General features: G+C 42.6%; 1 protein-coding gene across 1 annotated transcript in view; it reads right to left on the bottom strand.

The window, feature by feature from the left end:
* LOC109901601 (BMP/retinoic acid-inducible neural-specific protein 3) overlaps window positions 1–21,626 on the bottom strand; it is a 35,123-nt gene that overhangs the window by 9,878 nt on the left and 3,619 nt on the right. Inside the window, exons 2-6 of the mRNA XM_020497605.2 lie at window positions 18,747–18,937; window positions 17,139–17,329; window positions 12,992–13,097; window positions 10,861–11,097; window positions 724–946 (exon numbers count right to left, since the gene is read on the bottom strand). Coding sequence (XP_020353194.2) covers window positions 724–946; window positions 10,861–11,097; window positions 12,992–13,097; window positions 17,139–17,329; window positions 18,747–18,937 — 948 coding nt within the window. The remainder of the gene's footprint in view (window positions 1–723; window positions 947–10,860; window positions 11,098–12,991; window positions 13,098–17,138; window positions 17,330–18,746; window positions 18,938–21,626) is intronic.

Raw genomic sequence — 21,626 nt, 5'->3', positions numbered from 1 at the left:
AGGGGTCTAAATACTTCCCGAATGCATTGTATATCCATGTTAGTTTCAACTATGTATATAGCCATGATATTTTTGTACTCCCTGTGTATAGCCATTTTATTTTGTACAACCTATATATATCTATATGCTATTTTTACTCGTCATTGTTACTTGTTATTCACTGTGTATTTATTCCTCTTGTTGCTATTTCTATTTTAATTTTATATATTTTTTGTTTATCTTTAACTCTGCATTGCTGGAAAAGTAAGCATTTCACTCTTAGTCTGTACTTGTTGTTTATGAATCATCTGACAAATTATATTTAATTCAATGATTTGATTTGATTTGATTGTTAGCAGTGGAACTGGCCCCAGGAAGTGAAATCAATCATACATCGTCTGTGTGAAGTGCTGCGAACGAACGGGACGTAGGGGAGCCTTTCAAGTGTTAGCCTTTCAAGTGTTCCGCTTCACTCCCAGGCAAACAGACAAACATTCCACTTTCTCTCTCCATCTCTCCACAGTCTACGGAGATTTCTCTTCACAAAAAAAAGTATACTACTTCCAGTTTTCTTCAGAGCAGCAGTAATAAAGTAGATAAACATTGCTTGGCTGGCTCCCTGTTTCTCCCACTCACACAGGGAGAGGTAGAGAGGATCGCTATCAGCTTCCTGGATGAGTGATTAAAGTGTAATTGGGGCTCAGTGGAAAGAGCTGTATTGTAGGAGCAGAACGGGACTCTTACCATTCTCTGGGTAGGCGGATGTGAGGCTGCCTCTGGCACCTCTTGCTGAGGCTGAAGAGCTTGAACACCACTCTCTGGGCTCGTCTGAAGAGCACACTCATGCTGTTCTCCAGCTGCTCATAGCGCCACTGGAACACGCCATCCAACGACCAAAGGTGCTGTATAGTCGACACGTTCAGGAAGAAGTTCTGCGGGAGCCTCATAAGGAAGGTCTTGAACTCATCTGTCAGAAAGAGAGTGAAAATGAAAAGAAGAGGCAACTTTTTCTAAAGGTGATTGTTTTTAAATGAACATGCCATGAATATGGCCAGGGGACATCTGTAGAGGTAGAACTTTCTTAACCCCTGGAAATTATTTAAAGTAAAGAAATGAACAGGACCCAATGATTTAAAGTAAAACAATGAAACAAATCTGCTTACAAAAGGTATAACTGGGATTTTCCCTGCACATTCTGTTTGGTCCTATGCTGGAAAAGAAAGTGCATACGATCACTTCAGGCATGTCGCCACATTCCTCAAGGCTAAAGGAGAACAATGTAATTGGTTCCAGAACTGCCATGTTCTATGTTTCCGTGGTTACTTTCTTCCTGCTGGCATCCCATTCCGCTGATAGAGCAGAACGTTGACACCTCTTTGATATCCTTTACCGAAGGACACGTTTACGACCACACCTGAAAAACTCTTTATTCCTGGCACTGCCCTGCCCTGCACTCTCCTCTCCTCCCTGCTATTAAAACATAAACTTTGAAAGTAATTGCACAGATATTTCACACACCAAAAAATAGAAGATAAAAAAATGCCCATCCATTCTGATTTAACCTCAGCAACCATGGCCACTGCAGAGTGACATAGAGAGGCAATAATACCCCCAGATTATACTAAGTGCCCTCATTCATAAGATGTTACTATGCCAATGTGAAACACTGGACTTGTAATAAATGTTTTTTATGTATGATTAATCTGCTCGAGACATATTGTAAACTACCGGTGCAAGGAGATGTTGATTTTGTAATCCAATCCTGTCAGGTTGTGATTTGCTGTACACAGATCGTGTGCCAAGTCCCCCAGGTTTCACTGTGAGTCATTATGGTTTACACTGTTTCAACTGTATATATAAATATGTCTTGGGTACACAGGAAAGGCCCTCCACCTTTAAGGGTGTGACATGATAAAACACTTTTATTCAGCTCACATAGTCCCCTACAGAAACTTTTCAAAGATTGTACACATTAATTTATAAATTATCAACTGCATGCACAACGAGTAAGTTTACAGCTAAGCTAGCTGAAGACACCTGTAGATATTGCATGTCACAGGACACTTCATATATCAAAGTAAACGTGTAATAGTTTGAGCATCTTAATATATAATAGGATCTAAAACAATTTTGTATTCATTTTTTATTTCAACTTTATTTTGACAGGGAGTGAGGCTGTGACGAGCAGTCTCTTTCACAGATCAGCCCTATATACAGTACCAGTCAAAAGTTAGGAACACACCTACTCATTCCATTAAATAAAAGTTTATTTGACTATATTCTACATTGTAGAATAGTTGTAAAGATATTACAACTATGAAATAACACATATGGAATCATGTAGTAACCAAAAAAGGGTTAAACAAATCAAAATATATAGTTTATATTTGAGGTTCTTCAAAGTATTTGTATTTGTATTTATTATGGATCCTCATCAGCATTGCCAAGGCAGCAGCTACTCTTTCTGGGGTCCAGCAAAATTAAGGCAGTTTATACAATTTAAAAAAACATTACAATACAGTTACAGACTGTGTGCCCTCAGGCCCCAACTACCACATACTGTATATACAGTACAAAATCCATGTGTACGTGTGTGTATAGTGCATATGCTATCGTGTGTGTGTGTGTATGCATGTGTCTGTGCCTATGTTTGTGTTGCTTCACAGTCCACGCTGTTCCATAAGGTGTTTTTTTAATCTGTTGTTTTAATCTAATTGTACTGCTTGCATTAGTTACTTGATGTGAAATAGAGTTCCATGTAGTCATGGCTCTGTTTAGTACTGTTCACCTTCCATAGTCTGTTCTGGACTTGGGGACTGTGAGGAGGCCACTTGTGGCATGTCTTGTGGGGAATGCATGGGTGTCTGAGCTGTGCACCAGTGGTTCAAACAGACAGCTCGGTGCATTCAACATGTCAAAACCTCTCATAAATACAAGCAGTGATGAAATCAATCTCTCCTCCACTTTGAGCCAGGAAAGATTGACATGCATATTATTAATATTATCTCTCTGTGTATATCCAAGGGCCAGCCGTGCTGCCCTGTTCTGAACCAATTGCAAAGTCCTTTTTTGTGGCACCTGACCACACAACTGAACAGTAGTCAAGATGCGACAAAACTAGGGCCTGTAGGACCTGCCTTGTTGACAAGGCTGTCAAGAAGGTAGAGCAGCGCCTTATCATGGACATACTTCTCCCCATCTTAGCTACTGTTGTATCAATGTGTTTTGACCATGACAGTTACAGATACAGTGCTTTTAGTTTTAGCAATATTTAGGACTAACTTATTCCTTTCCACCCACTCTGAAACAATCATTTTAGTTGCAATCATTTTAGTCACTGTAGTAGCTGACATGTACTGTGTTGAGCCATCCTCAAAGCAGCCACCCTTTGCCTTGATGAGAGCTTTGCACACTCTTGGCATTCTCTCAACCAGCTTCACATGGAATGCTTTTTCAATAGTTTTGAAGTCATTCCCACATACGCTGAGCACTTGTTGGCTGCTTTTCCTCCACTCTGCTGTCCAACTCATCCCAAACCATCTCAATTCGGTTGAGGTCGGGTGATTGTGAAGGCCAGGTCATCTGATACAGCACTCCATCACTCTAATTCTTGGTCAAATAGCCCTTACACAGCCTGGAGGTGTGTTGGGTCATTGTCCTGTTGAAAAACAAATGACATTCCCACTAAGCGCAAACCAGATGGGATGACGTATCGCTGCAGAATTCTGTGGTAGCAATACTGGATAAGAGTGCCTTGAATTCTAAATAAATCACAGAGAGTGTCCCTAGCAAAGCAAACCCACACCACCTCTTCCATGCTTCATGGTGGGAACCACACATGCAGAGATAATCCGTTCACCTATTCAGCATCTGGCAAAGTCACGGCAGTTGGACCAAAAAAAAAAAATTGTACTCATCAGACCAAAGGACAGATTTCCACTGGTCTAATGTCCATTGCTCATGTTTCTTGGCCCAAGCAAGTCTCTTCTTATTATTGGTGTCTTCACGATTATTCTACAATGTAGAAAATAGTAAAAATTAAGAAAAACCCTTGAATGAGTGTTCAAACTTTTGATTGGTACTGTACATATTAATACACATCAATATACACTATACACATACATTTTCACAACAATACACGAAAAGCAAAACGACTTATTTGAGAGACCCTTGGAGACTATTCCACAAGTAAGGTGCCAAAAAAATAAATAAACTAAAAACAGATCAAAGGGATCTCTAGAGTTTCTAAGCGGTGTCAGAGGAAGGTCCAAAAAATGGTCGAAGACTCCAGGGACCGAAGTCATAGACTGTTCTCTCTGCTACCGCACAGCATAGTCACTTACCCCTACCTACATGTACAAATTACTCCGACTAACCTATAACCACTTACATTGACTCAGTGTTGCATTTTATTTGTATTTATTTTTTACTTTAGTTTATTCAGTAAATATTTTCTTAACTCTATTTTCATAAAACTGCATTGTTGGTTAAGGGCTTGTAAGTTAGCATTTCAAGGAAAGGTCTACACCTGTTGTATTTTTGCACATGTGACAAATAACATTTTCCAGAAACCGTGGATTGATGGCAGCATTCGCACGAAACTGAAAGCGTGAACCACTGCTTTTAACCAGGGCAAAGTGACCGGAAACATGACCGAATACAAACAGTATAGCTATTCCCTCCGCAAGGCAATCAAACAAGCTAAGCGTCATTATAGAGACAAAGTAGAGTTGCAATTCAATGGCTCAGACACGAGCTTTGTGGCAGGGTCTACAGTCAATCACGGATTACAAAAAGAAAACCAGCCCAGTCGCGGACCAGGATGTCTTGCTCCCAGACAGACTAAACAACTTCTTTGCTCGCTTTGAGGACAATACAGTGCCACTGACACGGCCCGCTACCAAAACCTGCGGACTCTCCTTCACTGCAGCCGACGTGAGTAAAACATTTAAACGTGTTAACCCTCGCAAGGCTGCAGGCCCAGACGGCATCCCCAGCCGAGTCCTCAGAGCATGCGCAGACCAGCTGGCTGGTGTGTTTACGGACATATTCAATCAATCGTTATCCCAGTCTGCTGTTTCCACATGCTTCAAGAGGGCAACCATTATTCCTGTTCCCAAGAAAGCTAAGATAACTGAGCTAAACGACTACCGCCCCGTAGCACTCACATCCGTCATCATGAAGTGCTTTGAGAGACTAGTCAAGGACCATATCACCTCCACCCTAACTGACACCCTAGACCAACTCCAATTTGCTTACTGCCCAAATAGGTCCACAGACCACGCAATCGCAACCACACTGCACATGGCCCTAACAAATCTGGACAAGAGGAATACCTATGTGAGAATGCTGTTCATCGACTACAGCTCAGCATTTAGCACCATAGTACCCTCCAAACTCGTCATCAAGCTTGAGACCCTGGGTCTCGACCCCGCCCTGTGCAACTGGGTACTGGACTTCCTGACGGGCCGCCCCCAGGTGGTGAGGGTAGGTAACAGCATCTCCAACCCGCCGATCCTCAACACTGGGGCCCCAAAAGGGTGCGTTCTGAGCCCTCTCCTGTACTCCCAGTTCACCCGCGACTGCGTGGCCATGCACGCCCCCAACTCGATCATCAAGTTTGCAGACAACACTTCAGTGGTAGGCGTGATTACCAACAACGACGAGACGGCCTACAAGGAGGAGGTGAGGGCCCTTGGAGTGTGGTGTCAGGAAAATAACCTCACACTCAACATCAACAAAACAAAGGAGATGATCGTGGACTTTAGGAAACAGCAGAGGGAGCAGCCCCCTATCCACATCGACGGGACAGTAGTGTGGTGAAGAAGGCGCAGCAGTGCCTCTTAAAAATTCGGCTTGGCACCAAAAGCACTCACAAACTTTTACAGATGCACAATCGAGAGCATCCTGTCGAGCTGTATCACCGCCTGGTACGGCAGCTGCTCCACCCACAATCATAAGGCTCTCCAGAGGGTAGTGAGGTCTGCACAACGCATCACCGGGGGCAATCTACCTGCCCTCCAGGACACCTACACCACCCGATGTCACAGGAAGGCCATAAAGATCAAGGACAACAACCTCCCGAGCCACTGCCTTTTCACCCCGCTATCATCCAGAAGGCGAGGTCAGTACAGGTGCATCAAAGCAGGGGCCGAGAGACTGAAAAACAGCTTCTATCTCAAGGCCATCAGACTGTTAAACAGCCACCATTAACATTGAGTGGCTGCTGCCATACATGTAAAAAATGTATCACTAGCCACTTTAAACAATGCCACTTAATATGATGTTTACATACCCTACATTACTCATCTCATATGTATATGCTGTACTCTATACCACCTACTGCATCTGCCATCTTTATGTAATACATGTATCACAAGCCACTTTAACAATGCCACTTAATATAATGTTTACATACCCTACATTACTCATCTCATATGTATATACTGTACTCGATACCATCTACTGCATCTTGCCTTTGCCATTCTGTACAATCACTCATTCATATATCTTTATGTACATATTCTTCATCCCTTTACACTTGTGTGTATAAGGTTGCTGTTGTGAAATTGTTAGGTTAGATTACTCGTTGGTTATTACTGCATTGTCGGAACTAGAAGCACAAGCATTTCCCTACACTCGCATTAACATCTGTTAACCATGTGTATGTGACAAATAAAATTTGATTTGATTTGATTTGGTATCTTGTATGTCTGTAAGTTAACAATGTAGTAAGGTATGGCAGAAGTTTATGCAGGAATGCTTTATAAACAAGAGCGCAATGCATCGATCTATGAGACTTCAAGGAAGGCCAGCCTACTTTCTGATACAGAATGCAGTGTGTACTGGAGTGCGATCTGATAAACGGTGTCCAATGCCTTCAATACAGTGGCAGCTGCATTCATATGGACAATATTGCCATAGTCTATAACTTGTATGAATGGCGTCTGAATTATTTATTTTCTGCTATTTAATGAAAGGCATTGCTAGAAATGAAATGTTAATTTCTTAACTATACTGAAATATAAACACAAAATGTATAGTGTTTGTCCCATGTTTTATGAGCTGAAATAAAATATCTCAGAACTGTTGCCAGAGAATTGAATGTTCATTACTCTACCTACACTGCCTCCAATGTCATTTTAGAGAATTTGGCTATATGTCCAACTGGCCTCACAACATCAGACCACATGTAACCACGCCAGCCCAGGACCACGCCAGCCCGGGTTCATCTGAGACCAGCCACCTGGACAACTGATGAAACTGTGGGTTCGCATAATGAGGAATTTTTGCACAAACTGTCAGAAACCGTCTCAGAGTGATCTTTGTCCTCACCAGGATCTTGACCTGACTGCAGTGTGCAAATGCTCACGTATGATGGCCACTGGCACGCTGGATAAGTGTGCTCTTCACGAATGAATCCCAGTTTAAACTGTACCGAACAGATGACAGACAGTGTGTATGGCAGGAACTCCCAAACTCGGTCCTCGGGACCCCAAATAGTGCACATTTTTGTTTTTACCCTAACACTACACAGCTGATTCATATTATCAAAGATTGATGATTAGTTGATTATTTGAATCATCTAGGGCAAAAACCAAAACATGCACCCCTTGGAGTCCCGAGGACCGAGTTTGGGAAATCCTGGTGTATGGCGTAGAGGTCGACCGATTATGATTTTTTTCGACGCCGATACCGATACCAATTATTGGAGGACCAAAAAAGCCGATACCGATTAATCAACAGATTTTTATATATATATTTGTAATAATTACAATTACAACAATACTGAATTAACACTGATTTTAACTTAATATAATACATAAATAAAATCAATTTAGTCTCAAATAAATAATGAAACATGTTCAATTTGGTTTAAATAATGCAAAAACAAAGTGTTGGAGAAGAAAGTAAACGTGCAATATGTGCCATGTTAAAAAGCTAATTTGCTAAGTTCCTTGCTCAGAACATATGAAAGCTGGTTGTTCCTTTTAACATGAGTCTTCAATATTCCCAGGTAAGAAGTTTTAGGTTGTTGTTATTATAGGACTATTTCTGTCTATACCATTTGTATTTCATATACCTTTGACTATTGGATGTTCTAATAGGTACTTTAGTATTGCCAGCCTAATCTCGGGAGTTGATAGGTTTGAAGTCATAAACAGCACAATGCTTGAAGCACAGCGAAGAGCTGCTGGAAAATGCAGGAAAGTGCTGTTTGAATGAATGCTTACGAGCCTGCTGCTGCCTACCACCGCACAGTCAGACTGCTCGATCAATTCATAGACTTAATTATAATATAATAACACACAGAAATACGAGCCTTAGGTCATTAATATGGTCAAATCCGGAAACTATCATTTTGGAGAAAAAAAAGTTTATTCTTTCAGTGAAATACGGAACCGTTCCGTATTTTATCTTACTGGTGGCATCCCTAAGTCTAAATATCGCTGTTACATTGCACAACCATCCATGTTATGTCATAATCTATGTACAATTCTGGCAAATTAATTACGGTCTTTGTTAGGAAGAAATGGTCTTCACACAGTTCACAATGAGGCAGGCGGCCCAAACTGCTGCATATACCCTGACTCTGCTTGCACAGAACGCAAGAGAAGTGACACAATTCCCCTAGTTAAAAGAAATTCATGTTAGCAGGCAATATTAAGTAAATATGCAGGTTTAAAAATATATACTTGTGTATTGATTTTAAGAAAGGTATTGATGTTTATGGTTATGGAACACATTGGTGCAACGACAGCGCTTTGTTCGCGAATGCGCTTGTTAAATCACCCGTCTGGCAAAGTAGGCTGTGATTCAATGATAAATTAACAGGCACCACATTGATTATATGCAAGGCAGGACAAGGTAGATAAACTAGTAATATCATCAACCATGTGTAGTTAACTAGTGATTATGTTAAGATGGTTTTTTCTAAGATAAGTTTAATGCTAGCTAGCACCTTACCTTGGTCCTTGCTGCACTCGCATAACAGGTAGTCAGCCTGCCACCCAGTCTCCTCGTGGAGTGCAATGTAATCGGTCATAATCGGTGTCCAAAGATACAGATTACTGATTGTTATGAAAACTTGAAATCGGCCCTAATTAATCGGCCCTTCCGATTAATCGGTCGACCTCTAGTATGGCGTGTCCTGTGGGTGAGCAGTTTGCTGATTTCAACAGAGAACCCCATGGTGGCGGTAGGGTTATAGTATGGCCAGGCATAAGCTATGGACAACCAACACAATTTCATTTTATCAATGGTAATTTGAATGCACAGAGATACTGTGATGTTATCCTGAGGCCCATTGTCGTGCCATTCATCTGCCTCCATCACCTCATGTTTCAGCATGATAATGCATGGCCCCATGTTGCAAGTATCTGTATACAATTCCTGGAAGCTGAAAATGTCCCAGTTCTTCCATGACCTGCATGACCAGACATGTCACTCATTGAGCATGTTTTGGATGCTCTGGATCGACGTGTACGACAGCGTGTTCCAGTTCCCGCCAATATCCAGCAACTTCACACAGCCATTGAAGAGGAGTGGGACAACATTCCATAGGCCACAATCAACAGCCCGATCAACTCTATGCAAACGAGATGTGTCACGCTGTGTGTGTCACGAGATGTGACACAGTCATGTGAAATCGATAGATTAGGGCCTAATTTATTCATTTCAATTGACTGATTCCTTTATATGAACTGTAACTCAGTAAAATCTTTGAAATTGTTGCATGTTGAGTTTGTTTTTTGTTTAATGTAATTCATTATCAAGCTTTTTGAAAGATAGCTTTTTATCAATCCTGATACCCAGATATTTATAAGCAGGGACACGAGGACAGGAGGGCACCACCATGCATAAAGCATCAGATACATTTTTATGTGATTTGGAGAATCACGTATACTTGGATTGACCTGCATTAAGTACCCATTTCAGTTCAACAAAGGCTTTCTGCAAAGCAATGAAGGTAGATTGATGCTCCGAAAGAGCCCGGTCAACCGTGGGGGCAATAGCATACAAAACCGTGTCATCTGCATTTTTTTTACAGATAGACCAACATTTTTATATAGACAGAAAAATGTACATGACCTAAAATCAATCCCTGTGGGACGCCTTTCGTAATATCAAGGAAACCTTTCAGAAAATATTTCTGAGAATATAATTATTGGAGGTGTAACAACCTTTGTGGAGATCGAGCACATGGGCCGCCTTCTAAACCCTGAGATAATCGTCAGATTAAAAATATGTGACAATGACTCTGCAATCAGGGGAGCAGAAAGCTGCAGCAGGGAACGATAAAGCAAACCAGTCCAATTGATTTTTTTTAAGTAAGGCGTTAAAAAGTGGAACATTGCTGAAATGAAAACAAAGATTCACTGATCTTCCATTGAGCCAACTAGACGCTGGTGGAGGGAAAAGCAGTAGAATGACTGACCAGGCTAAATTAAATCACAATTTATTTCAAATAAAAAGCCTGCTGAGATAAAATGCTGATTAAAAGCATCACATATCAATTTTTTCTCAGTAATGATGCCAGAGTCTGACACAACTTGCTTAGGCAGGGAAGGACAGGAATTTCCACGCTTCAGTGCATGAACTGTTTTCCAACATTTTGATGGATCACCAGCAGAGTCTGAGATAGAACTTAAAAAAGTAGCTTGATTTAGCTTTCTTTATTGAGGAAGTACATATATTTCTCAATTGCCTGAAACACTGCCAATCTGCTACCAAGTCTGTTTTCTAGCCTTGGCCCAAGCCTGATTTCTCATTATAATGAGATCTGAAAGTTCAATACAAAACCAAGGATTTGTTCTATTTGTTTGTCTACTAGAGATATAAAAATACATGAAAAAAGTTCTAGAGCCAATTTGTCCTCACCTGAATCCTCAAACTCCTTGTAGAGTGTCCCCCAGGTCTCAGTGATCCTCTGTAGACTGTCCTCCATGGCTTGGATGTCCATGTAGGGACAGTTGCATTCTGGGAACTTGGTGTCACACTTGCACCAGCAGTCATTGTCCTTACAGACGAAGCCCCCCTCCCCATTACAGGCAATGTAGCTTAGAGCAGCCTGGACAAAACTGTCCCTCAGGTAGTCTGGCAGGATAACCTGCAGGCCTGTAAAACAACACAACACAACCATAATTTAGTACCACCATCAAAGTGTACAGTTATGGTACTGTATGAGAGGATAGTAGTAAGTGATTTATAGTGGGTGAATCACAAGGCAGTTCAAGTCTAGTTGTTAACCTTGGTACACTAACAATGTCAAATCAAATCAAATCAATTTTTATTGGTCACATACAGATGGTTAGTTGATGTTATTGTGAGTGTATTGAAATGCTTATGCTTCTAGATCAGACAGTGCAGCAGTATCTAACAGGTAATATCTAACAATTTCACAACAAAACCTAATATCTAACATTTTCCACAGCAAAACCTAATACACACAATCTAGTAAAGGGATGGGATAAGAATATATAAGTATAAAATATATGGATGAGCAGTGACAGAGTGGCTGAGATGCAATAGATAGTAAAGAATAGATAGTGAAGGATACAGTATACAGTATATATACATGAGATGAGTCATGTGAGATATGTAAACATTCTTAAAGAGGCATTATTAAAGTGACTAGTGTTCCATTTATTAAAGTGGCCAATGATATCAAGTCTGTAGGTAGGCAGCGGCCTCTCTGTGCTGGTGGTGGCTGTTTAACAATCTGATGGCCTTGAGAAAGAAGCTGTTTTTCAATCTCTCTGTCCCAGCTTTGATGCACCTGTACTGACCTCGCCTTCTGGATGGAAGCAACGTGAACAGGTAGTGGCTTGGGTGGTTATTGTCCTTGATTATCTTTTTGGCCTTCCTGTGACATCAGGTGTTGTAGGTGTCCTGGAGAGCAGGTAGTTTGCACCCGGTGATGCTTTGTGCAGACCACACCACCCTCTGGAGAGCCTTGCGGTTGTGGGCGGTGCAGTTGCCGACTGGACGCTCTCAATTGTGCACCTGTAAAAGTTAGTGAGGGTTTTCGGTGACAAGCCACATTTTTTTCAGCCTCCTGAGGCGCTGTTGTGTATTTTTCACCACACTGTCTGTGTGCTTGGACCATTTCAGTTTGTTGGTGATATGTACACCGAGGAACTTAAAACTTTCCACCTCCTCCACTGCTGTCCCTTTCATGTGGATAGGGGGATGCTCCCTTTGCTGTTTCCTGAAGTCCACGATCATCTCTTTTACTTTTGCTGACATTGAGTGAGAGGTCATTTTCCTGACACCAGACTCCAAGGGCCCTCACCTCCTCCCTGTAGGCCGTCTCGTCGTTGTTGGTAATCAAGCATACCACTGTGGTGTCGTCTGCAAACTTGATGATTGAGTTGGGGGCGTGCATGGCCACACAGTCGTGGGTGAACAGGGAGTACAGGGGGGGACTGAGAATGCACCATTTTGGGGCCCCAGTGTTGAAGTGTTGAGGGGTAGAGATGTTGTTTCCTACCTTCACCACCTGGGGAAGTCCAGGAAGTCCAGGACCCAGTTGCACAGGACGGGGTCTCAAGCTTAATGATGAGTTTGGAGGGTACTATGGTATTGAATGCTGATCTGTAGTCAATGAACAGCATTCTTACATAGGTATTCCTCTTATCCAGATGGATAGGGAAGTGTGCAGTCTGATGGCGATTGCATCGTCTGTGGAACTATTGGGGCGGTAAGCAAATTGAAGTGGGTCTAGGGTGATATGATCCTTGACTAGACTCTCAATGTAAGAGCAGAACAATGATAGTCCAAACTGTATTTTATTCTCTACAAGCGTTGTCATGGGATGTGTGGATCTCTTTGAAGATGCTATTGTATGGGAATTTATGATAGGGTGTGCTAAAAACCTTAAAAATATTTCACATGTTCTTATTTCTTCGTAACATTATGTGATAATGGTGTGCAGGATTTGCATAACAGGAATACGTAATCAAAGGTCTGACATTAAAATATATGTGGTATGAATCAAAAAGAAACAGACCTTGCAAATGGACTTTGTTTTCCGGACTCTGAACCAGAACAGAGCTGACAGAATCAAGGTTGTCATAGTTACTGCATCCGAGAGGGCCTGTCCGGGTCTCTGTTACCTGGGTAACAACAAACACACAATGCTTTGAATAGACATTCCTTTTAACATCAGAGCAACGTAAGAATGACAAAAATATATTTATGCATCATGCATTTCCTTTGAATTGACATCCTGGCAATCTTACACCCACTCTTGCCCTGGATTCATGTGCATGCTTTGCCATACGATGATTGACATTAGTATACGTACATGATCTATTCCAAATTAAACCAAAAAAAATACTACTACTTCTACAGTACTTCTGTATGAGACACATAATGCCAAAAGAAACACTTCTAAGAGTGTCTCTCTCTGCTGGGGAAAAGCAATGAAGTGGTGGGCATGTGTGTTCCCTGGTGAGATGAGTGTTCAACCATGGGTTCCTGCTTCCTGTGCTCTATGAGTCAGAGCTGAAGCCCTATTATATACATTACACAGGCCCTTTAATGACCATCACCCACAGCTCTGAGTAGATAATGAAGCACGGCTAGCAGAGAGATGCAGAACATTGCAGTGGTAGAGCATATGTACAGTGCGCCCTCTCCTCTGCTCTCTCCTTCCTTCCACCCACATACAACATTTAAAGGTCCAATGCAGTCATTTTATCTCAATATCAAATCATTTCTGGGTAATAATTAAGTTAGTTTGATTGTTTTCAATTAAAATGGTAAAAAATATGCAAAGAGCAATTTCTCAAGCAAGAATTTTGCTAGGGCTGTCTGGAAGTGGTCTGAGTGGGGAAGGAAAAACAGAAACCTAGCTGTTATTGGCAGAGGTTTGTAACTTTCTTTCTTATTGGTCTATTAACTTATTTACCGCTTGGTGATGTTTACAAGGCAGCCAAACCTCCATCTCACCAAAACAGGCTGAAATTGCAAGCGCTTTTCAAACAGCTCATACACTAAAAGGGCATTATCATCATTTTCCACAATTTCACAGTATTATTCCTACCTCATAGTGTGGAAATATAGATAAAACACAGGCAAGTCATGTTTTTTACTGCACTGGGTCTTTAATTGATTACATACATTCCTTTGTTACAGGTATTCTTATGCACCCGCAGTGAAAATGGCAGCAGTGTTGTTCTTATTCTCTCGCACTCAAAAAAAAAGAAAAACATCAGAGTGGTGTTGAAGGAGAGCTTCTAACAACTCAGCCATGGCAGGTCTTTTCTGTCGTATTGACTGAGACATCTCTCCTGACCTTTTCCCTGGCAAACCGTCTCTGCCAGACCTCATCATTCTTTCCATTCTCCCTCGCTTGCAACATGAAATCTCTTTCCAGTCCTCTTCTGTTGACAGAAAGCTCCTAATTGATTGCTATTTTTCTCTCTTTGTAGGAGAGGGACCGTGTCGTCAGCCCAGAGATGTGCCCAGGTCACAGGACAGTTGGTGGGGGAGAGACGGCTCGGAAACAAGGGTCAGTCCATCAGTTACACAATCAAACACAGTCCCAAAGTGCTGAAAGAGGGAAAGACTAAGAGACCCGAAGCTAATGCTGTGTAGGGTGAAACTTCTGGAGCTTTTCAATCAAACCCTGAACCAGCAAAAGATGTGTGTCTGGGAAAATGAATAGAATGTGTAAATCAGAGAGAGGGGAGACCATCTGTGTGCAATGATTTTGCCATTATTATTAACAGCACATTGTAAATCACAAATTTCCTTGATATGGGATTATACTGCTGATAAGACTGTGAGGAAATGAGGAACAATGCAGAGTTTTGAGACACTTGAATATTGAATCTATACAGAGCATTATTTGATATGCCATATGATAGCCCATATGGCACAACGTTGACTGATGAGCACGGCATTCAATTTCCTCTATGGACAGCAGCTGCTTTTCATTGCAGATATATTCTGGTATATTACTAAATGCTTAATGGCACATTATTGGCCACCTGTATCTCTCAGCTGCTGCTGCTGGAGGGATTTCACATGAAGCACAGAGAGAGACTGTGTTCTAGTAGTCTCAGTTAAGCTTATTTTCCTTCTTCTTTGCTTCTGCTTTTCTTCATGACCACTAGGGTGAAAGGATTGATATACAGGTGTACTATCTTCATTTGATCACTGTTGTTGCAGAGAAATGCTAATTGTCATTTCCACTTTTAAATGTCAGACATGATTTATCCTAACTAAAAATGCATCAACCCTTCCGAAAATGGCCATGAATTATAATGCACATGATAATTCACATTTCCGGTTGCTGCAGGATTCATTTCCAGCTGAGAAACTGGTCAAATTAAGATAGTACTGTGCATATGTAATATGTCTATGATAGCTAGATGAAGAAAAGAGGAGGAAGAGATTAGCATAAAGGCAGTTTTTTAAATTATGTGGTAACTCAGTGGCAGTTACATTTGCCCAAGACTCACTGGCAAGTGAAGGGGCAGGACTTTAGACTGGAAATGAAAGATTGTATAGTGCCCCTGTGACAACACAGACAACAACCGATTGAGTAGCGGGGTGGAAATGTAAAAAATGCAATGCTGCCATAATGGGAACATAATGCAATACTGGGACTGTCTGAGTGGAAATAAATATGAATCCACACGGTGTTGTGAGAGCCCCACGGCTGAAAAACTTTCTCTCATTGTTCATCATTCTGCAGACACACTGCCAACCATCGCATCGGTCAGGTGGGGATATCAACATCGATTTAGTTGAGGAAATTGCCAAATCATAACAAAAATGATCCCTGCCGCTCTGGTAACAGCTTGAGTCATTACTCATTATAGCAACAACCTTTTCTGAACAGAGGTAGAGAGGTAGCAGGCTGCACCGTGACCTCTTTAAGAGGGAGAAGATTTCCACAGCAAACCCCCAGCACACCAGAGCACTAACAGGCTTTTCCTCTGAAATGAGCTCCCAAATTTTCCCTCCATACGGCTACAAAGGGGGGGGGGGGGGGGGGGGGGGGCAGCGGAAGCACCGGCAGCCTGATCTGCTATCCTCCTACCATCCCCTGTCCAATTCACATTCACATGGTGGAGCGGTTGGTTGTGTCTGTCCCGGCGTCACGGGGCTTGACGCCCTGTGGAAATGATGCGTGTGCTGAAGAATCCCTCCGCCGCCTTCCTCCCTCTCAGTGATTCACTCTGCTTCACTGATGAGCTGCTCAACCTCTCTGCTTCTCTGCTCTCACCTGTCACTCTCAACACATCTCTGCCTTTGAACCATTAAAGTTGGCGCTCACACACATACCCACACTTACACACATACACACACACACACTTCAAAAGTGACTCCCAACAGAACAGACAAAGCAAGGCTAGATACCTCTGCTGTGATAGAAATGTCCGACCTCCCACACATCCTTGTGGTTCAGGGAGTACAGAGCTTTGATAGCAGTTATTCATAGTTTGCTCCGACAAATTCAGAGAGGCCGCATGCCACACACAGATGTGACTGTCACTATATAGCAACATGAAGGATCTGAAAGGTTCACGTTTGCTATTTTCAAAAGGGGTGTGTGCAGATCCAACAACTTTACAGGTGCAGGGTTAAAAAAATGGCATAATAAAGAAACATAAATATTTGCACACTTTAGCTCAGCCTGACAAAATCCATCCTGTTGAAATGTTGCACTAACAGAGTGGATGTATTTATATCACTTTCCTTATTCACACAACATTGCAGTAACCTACTGGTATGTCCTGTATGTCACAACATTCATCCCAACAGCTACAGTACTCAGTTCAGATGAGGTATGTCAACGCCTGGCCCTGGAAATACACCACCTACTGATCAACACTCCTGGCTCTTCACAACCTGACAAGCTGACACTTCTTACAAGGAGCATTCCAGGATCTCTAATCAGCTAACCAACTGTGCTGCTCCACTTGAACAAGTATGATTGCATGAAGTTTCAAGTTTGATGGAAGGTCAGTGTGTGTACGTGTGCGTGTGTGTTTGTGTATGTGTGTGGGTATGTGTGGGTGTGCGTTTGGGTGTTGGTTGTGCGTGTGCGTGTGTGTCCGGTGTGTGCTTGTGTGTGTGTGTTTGTGTGTACCTTGATGGCTGTGGATGCTATCTGGATGTGGTGCAGCTTGTAGGTTTACCTTAATGGCTGTGGATGCTATCTGGATGTGGTGCAGCTTGCGCAGGGTGCTCTCTCTGTCTATGAAGTAGGAGGCAGCCAGCTGGTGCAGAGCCTCCAGAGTTACGCTGGACGAGTTGCCAGAGTATTCGCTCACATCCGCCTTCTTACTCAGCTTTCTCTTGTCCACAAATATCGTTAAGGCCTCTTCCCCTGCAAACACAAGATGGCGTTACGACAATGTTTGCCGACGCTGTTTAAACAGGCTTTCTTTTCAACTGTTGGGAGAACGTTCACTGGCTAACATGGTTTTAACAGTCTATACAAATATCAGTTGACATTAGTCAGATGGTCTCTGAACTACATAGTCAACAGCTATCCAGTTTTAGTACTATGGCAATCAATAGGAATAATATGGGGTATTATTCACTATTTGGTAGAATATGAACAAACATACATCCAGATTCAACCATAAAGGAGGGCATCATATCATATTATCAATGGTAGTCTGTGTTTTGTGTTCTTCTTCCTCTGCTGCAGAAAGGTGCCCTTAAATCCCTATGTAATTTATTCATTTATTTCATGAAGTCCATGTGTTCCAGAACACGGACAGGCAATCCATTTATAACCCCATTCAGCAGCCAGCAGCACATCTCTGGCTCATGGCCAAGCAACAGCTCCTCATCTTCCTCTCCTCATACAGAACTACTCTGGTTGTGTGCCAGGGCATGGAGGTTGCATCGCATCAGCCAGTGCAGCTGTGTGTGTGTGTGTGTGTGTGTGTGTGTGTGTGTGTGTGTGTGTGTGTGTGTGTGTGTGTGTGTGTGTGTGTGTGTGTGTGTGTGTGTGTGTGTGTGTGCGTGTGTGTGTTCGTGTGTGTGGCCACTCACAACTACGACCTTTCCAGGAGCCCGGCTGAGGTAATCGACAAGTGTTGCTTTCCAACAGGAAACCCATTCCCTTGGTTTCCTCGACATGCACAGGGCTTTGTAGCTGAAATAAGCGTCTCTCCTGTAAAGAGCAACCACCCTCACGGCGTTGTCCACATGACTATCAAAAGCACTGGGGAATGACTGTGTAGCTGAGGGTTATGCTGTACATGTACGTGTAGTGAGGTTTTTACATGGGTTTTCATTATGTAGACAAAAATCTATTAAAGAAAAGTCTTCCACTGAATTCATATAGGCTGCTATGCCAATATTGGCATAGAATGCATGTACATGTCCTGCCCTCATTAGCTTTTTGGTGTTATTGGGACTTTACAAACACAGAAAACTGACAGATGATTAGAATACCGTACCCCTCTTTTCCAACCATTAGGGGGATTCAAAAATATGACCCTGTATCGGTGAATAGGGGTCAACTACTACTACCTACTCCAGGGGTAAGCAACCCTGTTCCTCGAGTGCTGCAGGTACTGTAGGATTTTATTCCAGGTAGGCAGCATACCTGACCAACCTAGCTAATTGATCAGTTCAGTGATTGACTAAATTCCACAAACCTCGTCCTCCTGCGGCACTCCAGCACCAGGGTTGCCTACTCCTGACCTAATTCATCATCCCCACAGAATCCCCTGATCAAACACTATATAGGGAATAGTGTGCCATTTCAGACATAGTGGTGTGTTTACCTCCCAGCGTGGCCGACAGCAGGAAGTGTGTCCCATACTTCCTGATCAGGTTGTCAGTGATGAGTTGGGTGGTGGGTCTCCGACCCAGGAGACGGATGTTACGGATGAACTCTGGTGTCAGGGGCAACGGCGACTCCAGGAAGTCTCTCCTCTCCACAGCCAGGTTGTTCACCTTCCATCTCCCAAACTCTCTGGAAAGAAGAAGACTTAAAAAATGTCCTTGAAACTGTTTGGTAAATAAGGCTCACTAAACATGTGATGGTATTAATGGTTTTCTGTCTGCCTGTCCTGTCTGTCTGCAGAAGAGTAGAGGAGAGGTGAGTCTACGGGGGCAGCTATCAACCGCAATGCCTCACTGCATCCTTAGCTTAGTTCTGATGGAGAGATGGGAGAGTGAGAGAGCAAAAGCGAGAGAGAGAGAGAGAGAGAGAGAGAGAGAGAGAGAGAGAGAGAGAGAGAGAGAGAGAGAGAGAGAGAGAGAGAGAGAGAGAGAGAGAGAGAGAGAGAGAGAGAGAGAGAGAGAGAGAGAGAGAGAGAGAGAGAGAGAGAGAGAGAGAGAGAGAGAGAGAGAGAGAGAGAGAGAGAGAGAGAGAGAGAGAGAGAGAGAGAGAGAGAGAGAGAGAGAGAGAGAGAGAGAGAGAGAGAGAGAGAGAGAGAGATCCAAAGCAGGTACCATTTGGAAGATTAATATAGCTGGGGAGGAGAATGCTCCCAAAGCCTGCAGCTGACAGGTGCTCTCCTTAATAAACACATCATAATCAAAATGTGCAGTGACAGAGAAACCCATAGACATCGGCGGATCTCTGACACTCCATACAACTCATAATGAGGAAAGAAAGTAAAGCGACCAAAAGGAAAGGAAATGCTAGAGGCAGCTGTAAAGTTCGGATTTCTCATCAGCGTCTATAGCTTTGACATCTTCTGTTTACATTTACAAACATTACTAAGTTATTCTGTATGCAGCCTTAAAGACGGGAGCATTGTTACGCCTTGAAAGACTTTGTTTGCGTTAATCCCCTGTGTTTAAATAATTACAGTATCTAAACACTGGTTCAATTTTAATTGGCTCTGACAGGTTCAGATAATATTTCTGTGAGGGAGGCCGAAATGAACATGCTCTGTCTGTGTCAGTTAGCTGGAGGCTACAGTAGAAGCAATGTAATGTAGAAGAAATTATGTGCAATATTTTACATCCTGATGCTGGATATAGAAAGCCTTTCTTCTTGCCTGTTTTTTCTCCTTTCTGCCCATCCCTCTGTCTGTCTGTCTGTCTGCCTGCCTGCCTGCCTGCCTGCCTGCCTGCCTGTCTGTCTGTCTTCCTACCTGTCTGTCTGTCTGTCTGTCTGTCTGCCTGTCTGTCTGTCTGTCTGTCTGTCTGTCTGTCTGTCTGTCTGTCTGTCTGTCTGCCTGTCTCTCTCTCTCTCTCTATGTCCGTCTGTCTCTCTCTCGGTTTGTCTTTCTGTCTCCTATCACTATATTTATTTCTCTCCTTTCCAACACACACATACAAACACACACACACACTCCCTAACTAACCTCACAGGTGCAAGTTATCACTAAATGATGCACTGCGCTGTGAATTGGATGCTTGTCTGCTGTAATCAGAATAGGTTCGCCAACCTGTGCTGTAGGTGATGGATGGAGGGGGCGGGGCCTTTTGATAGGAGATATATCACATTAAAGCAGGAGTAATGATGAAAAGCCTCTTCTTGAGGATCATATGGGGCAATGTGGAAAATTGTAAAATACTTTTATGTCTACTCTCATACAGGTAGTGAAAATATAGCAATTAGTTTAATTTGTGTGATGTTAGCGTGCCTAATCCACTTATGGGAAAGCTTTCTCAAATCAATACATGAAACATACAGTTTAATGAATGTATGCACACCCACATACTTCTACTTTTAGACATGTCCCTTGAGTAATTTGTCGGTCAGTTACACCAAGCATAACCATTAATCCTGACCTCTTTTCACTCCATACATATAAATTACCTCTTCAACTGGGCCACCATAGCATTCCTCGCCAGTTATATCTTGCTTTGCTATGTGAGAGCTGAGATTTGGCAGTTCAAAGGCATTGCATGTAAGAAGTGAGAAAAGGAGCAAGAGAGGAGAGAGAGAGGAAATAGGAGAGAGGAAATAGGAGAGAGGAGAGCGAGAGAGGAGAGTGAGAGGAGTGAGAAAGAGAGAAGCGCAAGAGAGGAGCAAGAGAGGAGGGAGAGAGGAAATAGGAGAGAGAGGAGCAAGAGAGGAGGGAGAGAGGAGAGAGTAAGGGAACAGGTAAGGAAAGTGTAGCCTCAAAATCATTCTGTCATTGGTTTCTCCAGTTATCGTTGACTGTGATAAGCTGGACTTGTCTTATCTTAAACCCCCCCATAGGGCTAATGGTACATCCAATAAGGAGTGGGATGAAATTAAATGGATTTTACCATGGGGCAGTTTTTGGGGTTCTGCAGTCTTTCCTTAGACTACACCATGCAGTTATTCTTCTAATCTGTCTCTCATCACTGTACTGTACGTCACGGGAGGTGGTGGCAGCTTAATTGGGGAGGGCAGGCTCGTGGTAATGGCTGGAGCAGAATAAGTGGAACGTTATCAAATACATCAAACACATGGTTTCCATGTGTCTGATGCCATTCAATTTGCTCCACAGAATTATTATGAGCCGTCCTCCCCTCAGCAGCCTCCACTGCTGTACGTAGCTACCTTGGTTTCATTTGAGATATCATTCATTCATTTTCACACATCTCTCTTTTGGACTATTTCTCCTAGTAGAGATTTCAGAGAATTGGGATACATCGCTTTTCTCTGGGTATTAAATAAGAAGGTCACTGTAACACAGATCAAGGTCTTTTTAAGGTTTCCAAAAGACATTCTC

The sequence above is a fragment of the Oncorhynchus kisutch genome, linkage group LG13, assembly GCF_002021735.2.
Source record: "Oncorhynchus kisutch isolate 150728-3 linkage group LG13, Okis_V2, whole genome shotgun sequence".
Classification (NCBI taxonomy): domain Eukaryota; kingdom Metazoa; phylum Chordata; class Actinopteri; order Salmoniformes; family Salmonidae; genus Oncorhynchus; species Oncorhynchus kisutch.
This window is presented reverse-complemented; position numbering and strand designations above follow the sequence as displayed.